The following is a 7,870-nucleotide window of genomic DNA, read 5'->3' as shown; positions in this document are numbered from 1 at the left end:
AGCACTAGTGTAACGGTTGCAGAAATTCAAATCTTACTTGATTAGAATCCTGGATTATGAACGTCGAATTCTTCACCAAACCAATCTACCATACCTAGTGAAAGAATGAGCCACCAATGGAAGTTTCATTGAACTCCAATTAGCAATAATAATTAAAGATAAAATTACAACGCTTGAAATATTTTTTTTAACACAAACGCTTGAAAATATGCATTGCCTCTGTGCATATATATTCCATCACTGCCATAAACCTACTCTGTTTTACTGTAGCCAATATCTCTGGGTTATGCAACTTTTTACACGCATCGTTGTGGAGATCCCTAAAGCCCTTTTGATCATGGGCATGTACCACTAAGTTGCTAAATGCTAACAAAGCACCGAGGGCTCACATGTCAGCCGAGTGGGCCATCGCCATACAGGTTACACCAAAGTTACGACAGAAGTATACACATATGAGAAGAGAAACGGCGCCGCCTATTGAAGTAGGAGAGGGACGAGCCTATAAATAAGCTCCACCGCCCCGGCCACACCGAGCACACAAACCCTTCCCCAACTCCTCCCTTTTTACCGTGAGCCTGCCCCCACAAACATCCGACAGTCTCATCTCACCAGCGTCTCCCTGCTTTAGGCCAAGGTCACCGGGCGAGCAACGGCTCCACCACCACCACCACAGCTAGCACAAGGTCGATGCCCCTCAGGCTCAGCACCACTCTCTAATTTTGCTAGTGTGTGTGCTCAGCTCTGCTTCCTTGGCTTTCATGGTGTCACATTGCGCGGTCACACGCTCGACCGTTCTATGGAGAGATGGATGGATGCCATCTTCCTTTTTGTTTGCTTCTAGCTTGCTTCTCTTGTTCTCTTTATTTATGCATGCATCCGTCGATTTGTTAATGCGTCTGAGATGACAACTCGCTTTTTTTAATATGCCGGTGATTATGCAATTGTCATGAGCAGAGAAGCAGCATCTTTTTCTTTTCTTTTGCCCTTTTAGCCGCGTGGCCATGCATATGCATGGCATGAATTCATGTCAATGCAGCTAGCTGATGTGGTGTTGCGGTGCAGGCGGCTGTAGCAGCCATGGAGAGGCTGAACACGAAGCTGTACCTGCAGAACTGCTACATCATGAAGGAGAACGAGCGGCTGCGCAAGGCGGCCCTGCTGCTGAACCAGGAGAACCAGGCCCTGCTCTCCGAGCTCAAGCACCGCCTCGCCAAGTCCGCCGCCGGTGGTGGCGGTGGTGGCGGCGGCGGCAGCAACAACAGCAAGGGCAACGCGGCAGCGGGGAACCGCGTCTCGCCCAAGCCCGGCGTCGACGCCGCTCCGCCGTCTTCTCATCAGGCCGGCGGCAAGGGCATGCCTGCCACCAAGCCCAAGCCCAAGTAGGCTGCAGTCCATCACAGCTCGATCACAAGTTAGCTAGGTGGCTGCTGCATGCACGTACGGTGTCGGTTTAGTGATCACTTAATTAGCTCCGGATGTGATGTTACTTCGTTTCAGGAATGTTTGTTTAATTAGTTTTAGTTGATGGAAACTTCAACTGATGTGTGATAATGATCTTGTAATGAATGGATGACTAGATCGATCGGAGGTATAGAGAGATGTGCGTTTCTGAATTTTGTGAGCTGAGCTTCTTCACGATGGTTTGAGGAGTGGCTTCTGAAATTCCTGTAATTCTCGCAGCGTTCACTTTGTTTTTCCGGTTTGTCATCCTGCAATCTCAAACAGTGCTTCAAGATCTTGTCGGTGCACGTACTCAGTACGGCAGTTGTTCATACCAACTACGGAGAGAATGCTCACCATCCATGACCTGTTTCCGTATCGCTTTGCAAGTTTGAGTACTACTGTAACTTCTACCGCAGTCGCAGCATGTATATGTACGTACAGAGTAGAAAACTTAAGGATACAGCACGTCAGCAGTGTCGCCTGAACAGTTAATAAGAAAAAGCAAGTTCACATGAGACATGACAAAGGTGATTATCCTCTTTTTATATGGCATTGATAGCTTTCTTCCAAGACAACATACTGTGCATCTATAAAATCAGCAGGCCCGGGCCTGTGGTGGGGGTGGGTGGGTGGGTGTGTGGGGGTTGATAGACGATCGTCCCAGGCCCAGGCCTCCGATGGGCCCCAACCCATGTATGTATACACTAATAATACGTAGACGCCAGTAGCCAGATCCCCGACTCCTCGACTACTGTGATCACAGCGCACGAGACGCGAGCCTGGAGTCATACGAGTACACGACCTTCGGCCTTTCCTTTCCTACGTGGGCGCATGTCGCGTGGCGGGGCCTGGCGGCGACGCGGCGTCCACTTTCAGCAGAGCAGAGCGACAGAGCGGGCGGCAAATCACACCTCACAAGGGCCCTAATCTCACCTCTTACGTGATCCGATTCCTGATTCCCTATGCAACAATCGACAGTTCCAACCGAGGAGGCAGGCGCTAGGCGGTAGCAACCAGCAAGGTAGGGTAGGAATCTAAAATTTAGTTACTAATTGTTTCGATCCCTACTTTATGAAATTATAGTTACTAATTGTTTCAATCCCTACATTGTGCATTGAGAAGCGATTGTTGGTTGAGATTGATATTGACACCATCATCGATAACTTCGCATTAAGGAATGTTAGAAGAAATTTTTGAGGTAATTTAATATGTATATAAATTATTTCATATGAATATTGCTTTTGCATTCTGTTAACTACTTATTAGTAATATTTTATATATGTGTATATATATGCTACCAATGGATAGTACTACTACTATTATAGTGGTTATATCAAAAGGCCCAAAATTTTAGCTTCATTCTAGGTCCCAAAAATCTTAGGACCGGCGCTGAAAATCAGCATGGCACACCTGTTCTTCGGCGGCTGCTCAGTAGGTGTCAGACTCGCCTCTGTTGTCGCCGCAGGCGTGCCACAGCTCACGCCACCACGGATGAGATCATGGTGGGCACACCCACTCCTAGCGACGCGACTCCCACGCCAGGTGTGGCTGCTCCGCGTCTCATACAGTTCACTCAAGCGGAAGTCGCCTTTAATTGCCAGTCCACCATGGCAGAAGGCGAGAACCACAAAGCAGCCCCTGCCAGTCAGAGTCAGGAGTTGACTACTTGCCGCTCAGCTGCTGGCGCACATACTGGCCTCTAAGCGGGGCGAGGTACTCCTCATGAAGAAGATGGGCATCCTGCGACTTCTCTTCTCAGATGCTGATGGAGGGTCGCGCAGCCAGCAGCGGAGACACCTAACTTCGTAGGTTGTAGCCGTTTGCTAGAACGGTCCAGCCTTTAACTGTACAACCTTGTAGGGCGCTCGTCAGCAGCGCGTCGTTTGTATGGTTGAACTCTTCTTCTAAGTTACAATGATGTGCAAATCTTTTGCGTATTCGAAAAAAAAATAAAGAAAAGCTTAACCGATAGGGATTTTCTGTCACATACGTATCTTGAATAGATTTGGCGCGCAGTGTCACTTTTTTTCCCACCTGCTGGTCTTTACCACGCTATGATGATTGGCTACAAATAGATAGTCCAAGACAGTACAAGGGTGCACTCAACAGGATCCCTGCGATGCACATGCCAGTATGCCACTGCCATCATCATTCGACGTGAGCCTGTTCGGCTGGGATGAAACGGTCGTAAACGATCGTAAAATTTCAACCGGAACAGTATTTTTCTTTCACACAAATTAGCCAATAGTATTTTTTCACGAACTAGCCTAATCAAACGAACAGGCTGATGGTCTACTACACCTTTCATTTGTCCTACCCACTTAATACGTATACAAAAAAAAAACAAGAAGCTCATTGCATTGAGAGCTAGCATGCGCTTCGATCCTCTGTTCCTTGCCTGATCACTCCCTACTCTACCTAGTCACTAGATAATTGACTTGATAAACACTTAAAAAACCTTCGATCTAACATGAAAGGGCCTCTGGTCTGGTGGTAGGGCAGTCCAATAGGACAGTACCACCAACCAGGGTTCAAAACCGTGCTGAAGGCTAGAGCCTCACAATCTCTTTCTTTGCGTGAGGCACACATGTGTGGTATGAGTGTGCTGGTTGTGTACGTCTCATTGAACCTTCCATCTAACAGCAATGTGATTCTTGCTCGCTACATTCATCTTGGCAATGTTGGCATGCCTTCCTTTAGCTTGGGTCACAAACAAAAGCAGGCCAGCATCAAAATGACCAGCCATGCATGTGGCAACCAAGTCTCCTGGACCATGAACTCATCGTACACGAGGCCGCCAGTCATCACGTCTTGAGCTTGTAATGCGCCTGTGTATAATCGACAGCCCCCTGCCCGATTCTTTCCAAAAAAAAAAAAAAGGTAATGCCTCTGTGGCAACAAGAAAGGATGCATTTTCTTTTTTCAGTTAGCTCGAACGCGGTAGAATTTCAGAAACAGCAGGAGAAGAAGATGATGAGTGGGATCACATCAGATGGAGCTCGATATATAACCGCTGGTCGCAGACACACTTATGCCCTTGATCCAGCCGTCTTCAGTTAGATCTCACTGCCACATCATTGCGCAAGATATGTTCTGATCCCATACTATCTTAACAGCTCCAGCATCTCCCCCTTACTTGTATTTACATTCATAATGCGATTTGTCGGGAAGTGAGATTTGCAAGAACGCAGATAAGATAAAGCTACATACTCACTCGGTAAAATGGAGAAGAAATATAAGAGACCGGCCAATGGACGAGGCACATCCTTTGTGGTACCGATGACCCATTGGCCTTCCTTTCAGACAGTTTCACACTCACATAGGAGTATTTCGTATTTGGAGGGACGATACAATACAACTGCGTGCTGCAATGGGTATGGTCCAAGGGACCAGTGTCGAGAACTATGAGTACGTCAGTACATAACCTGCCAGATGCAAAATTTGTACACATGCATCCTGTGAAGCACCTGATCATGAATCATAATGCCAAGTGCCAAAAGGCATCGAGTGCTGCTCCGAAGCACAATGATCATGGGGTGATACGAACAGATGCGAAGCTAAGCTGCTGCACCGAGCGTGCAGTACGTCCAGAGGAAATGGCGTTATGATACTTGGTGTACGTTCTGCTACTACCTAACAAGCCTGCCCCCATGTGTTCTCTGGAAAAACCAACCACCAATATTTTCCTGTCGTCCACTCCTCGTGATCAGCTAGCGCTTTCTTCACTTGGGAAGAAATTCAGGCAATCAGGGCGCTGGAACATGTACTACTCGAGATGCACACACTAGGAACATGTTCATTCAGTGCTAAACCAGAGTCGTGCTAACTGCTAACATCCGACACGCACAAATATTTACATACTGCAGCCGCAGCACGTCAAGTTCGTCCAGCCTTCCAAGTGCTTTTACCTAGGGTCACTAGCACTTCCCTACTACACTACAAAGTACACCACTACACACAGCCACGGCAATGACAGAAACCAGGAGGATGCAGCCCAAAATGCCATTAACACCTTTCCCCAGACCCCGCACAGAGTAGTGGGAGCACTCTGCACTGGGTACGCATCGCTGCTACTTCCACTAACTACTGCTACTCCAGCACAAAAGATTACTACCAGATCACGCTAACACTAGAGGGTCGCAAAATGGGTCGCATCGCACGACCATCATCTCCTAGACACGCCACGAAACGACTTCACTCGTCGTCCGGCACCACCTCCATGCTCTGCTCCTCGTACTTCACCCCAACCAGGAAGCAGATGCTCACCTGCACGACATGAACCAGGTCACGGGTCACAACAATGGCAATCGCCAATGCACGAGCCACCCACCAGGGAGATGAACACACGCGCGCGCGCACACACCTGCTTGGGGTCGTACACAGCATACTCGTTGTACTCGAGTGGGCCGTCCTTGTTCGCCGACGGCACCAGCTTGCCGCAGGGGACCGTCACGCCGTCCCTCCAGGTGATGTGCTCCGACTCGTCGGGAGTCTTCCTCCCGACACCTTTCACGCGCATCTTCTTCTCTTCCAAGACTCGTGCCTCCTGTTCAGCGTTCATCAAAACAGATGGCTGCATCATTCAGAGCCTAGCTAGGATAGGAGTGGCTGCTTCAAGATCACTGGAGTGGAGGGAAGGCTCACCTCTGCCCCTGGTGTTCCGGTTACTTCTATGATCTCTTCTCCCAGAGAGGCCACTGCCAGGACCAGGTACCCTTCTGGGCGGTCCACTGCAGTGAAGCAGTAGCGAGCAGCTTCAGCTGCTGCGTCAGAACAGACTATGGCTTTGCCGAACTGCAGATGTCACATGAAATCACTTAACACATCTCTCGAATTTCTTGCGAGTGGATGACATGATTATCGATGGGTTACTTACCATGTACCCTGGCACAGGAAGATGACAGACAGCAGGCAGGAATCCTTTATGGAGGTGCCTAAGCAAGTTAGAGCTTCTAGTCCCTGTCCGAAAAACAAGAGGCCACATATATGTTAAACTAGAATGAATACATGCTTGTGTTGTGCCATTGAATCATGCATGGTTAGCAATCGTGATTCATGATTCCGTGAACAGAAAAAGACTAACATACCACACCAGAGAAGAATTTTGTTTGGCAGATTCTTTATTTTCTCGTAAGAAGGAAATGCACGGGATTCAACAGCATATATCCTCTCAACAGACACACCATAGACCTGCACCAACGTTTAATCATTGGACATGTTCCGTGGAAGAGGAATTAGGATCTACAGGCAGAGAAGTATGAGATCTTACCACATCCTCCACCTTGACAGGCTCGTATGTTTTCTCTAGGTACTTCAGAATCATCTTGTAATCTTCTGAATCCTCAGTAACAGGATTGATGGAACAACCGAGCTTCTTGTAGCATTCAGACAGTGGATCGTCCAAAGTCGAACTGAACACATCCCCAATGAGATGAGATGCGTCGTTTATATCACTTACTGTCTCAAAACCTGATGCTACCTGCATCCACATGAATTGTGAGAAATTCAACCAAGTAGATCAGATGACACAAAACAAAAGTAGAGTAGTGCATAACAATAACATACATTGTCAGCAATCTGCTCAAACCCCCTCATCGTGTATGGTCGAGTTGTGGGAAACAGAGTGAACCATATGTTGCTGACTTCAGTCCAGAATGCATCTGCTTCTGGGCCAAACTCTGCTACCGACACTGCATCTCCTCTCATCTGAAGCAGCATATCCTCCCCTGCCAGTTTGAACAATTGATGATAAACTGCTAGATAGCGGAACCAGAAGCACTGAAGTTCTAACCTCTCTTCAGATGGAGATCAGTAAGCATCCCTATGGGAAGGTCAGGCAGGTCCTGGGCCATCACCATCAAAGCATACCTGTCACACAAATTATTAAAATCAGGTTTCCATATTGCACCTTTTTTTTCAAGGCTTTTCCATATTGCATCTGCTGTGCTGACTTCTCTAAGAACGCAGAACATTCTATGAAAATACCAACCAAAAGATTATATTTCTGACTAGAACTTATAAAAAGTAGTTTCTGTTCATCTAAAGGATACCTGTAAATCTCTTGGCCACATAACTGTTTCACAAGGAAAGAAACAGAAGGATCAGGCTTGCAGTGTGCTGCTGCAGAACCCAACTGACGAAGTGCTGCACCTCCATGACGCACATCAGCCCCAACATCCTGCCACAAGATTAACATACTGTCACATCAACCCCAACATCTTGAATCTATGAAATCATGAGGAAGGACTAAATAAACAAAAAGCTAAGCAACATCTTGAAATTAAATTAGTTCAAGATCAAAGTACCATGTCCAAGGGATACATCTTCATACTCTTCTTCTCAAACTTTTCAGCCTTTCCCAAGGCTCAAACTCATTTCCAGTAACCTCCTCAAACAGCCGAACAAATTCTTTAATAGCACCATTGAC

General features: G+C 47.4%; 2 protein-coding genes across 2 annotated transcripts; one reads left to right on the top strand and one right to left on the bottom strand.

Moving 5' to 3' along the window:
- The first annotated feature begins 545 nt into the window (after nucleotides 1–545).
- LOC136473794 (protein LITTLE ZIPPER 4-like) lies at nucleotides 546–1,704 on the top strand. Its single transcript, XM_066471429.1, has 2 exons — nucleotides 546–683; nucleotides 1,063–1,704. Exon 2 carries the CDS (start codon nucleotides 1,078–1,080, stop codon nucleotides 1,381–1,383), a length of 306 nt encoding a protein of 101 aa, XP_066327526.1. The 5' UTR covers nucleotides 546–683; nucleotides 1,063–1,077; the 3' UTR covers nucleotides 1,384–1,704.
- A 3,629-nt stretch (nucleotides 1,705–5,333) lies between these two features.
- Nucleotides 5,334–7,639, bottom strand: LOC136470045 (protein ADP-ribosyltransferase PARP3-like). Its single transcript, XM_066468019.1, has 9 exons — nucleotides 7,494–7,639; nucleotides 7,235–7,311; nucleotides 7,009–7,169; nucleotides 6,713–6,922; nucleotides 6,531–6,633; nucleotides 6,320–6,402; nucleotides 6,088–6,237; nucleotides 5,807–5,989; nucleotides 5,334–5,709 (listed from the first exon to the last, which is right to left on the bottom strand). Exons 1-9 carry the CDS (start codon nucleotides 7,637–7,639, stop codon nucleotides 5,638–5,640), a joined length of 1,185 nt encoding a protein of 394 aa, XP_066324116.1. The 3' UTR covers nucleotides 5,334–5,637.
- Between the last annotated feature and the right edge of the window lie 231 nt (nucleotides 7,640–7,870).

The sequence above is a fragment of the Miscanthus floridulus genome, chromosome 8 (genome assembly GCF_019320115.1).
Source record: "Miscanthus floridulus cultivar M001 chromosome 8, ASM1932011v1, whole genome shotgun sequence".
Classification (NCBI taxonomy): domain Eukaryota; kingdom Viridiplantae; phylum Streptophyta; class Magnoliopsida; order Poales; family Poaceae; genus Miscanthus; species Miscanthus floridulus.
Note: the sequence above shows the minus strand (reverse complement) of the source record. Positions and strands in the feature narration are given on the sequence as shown.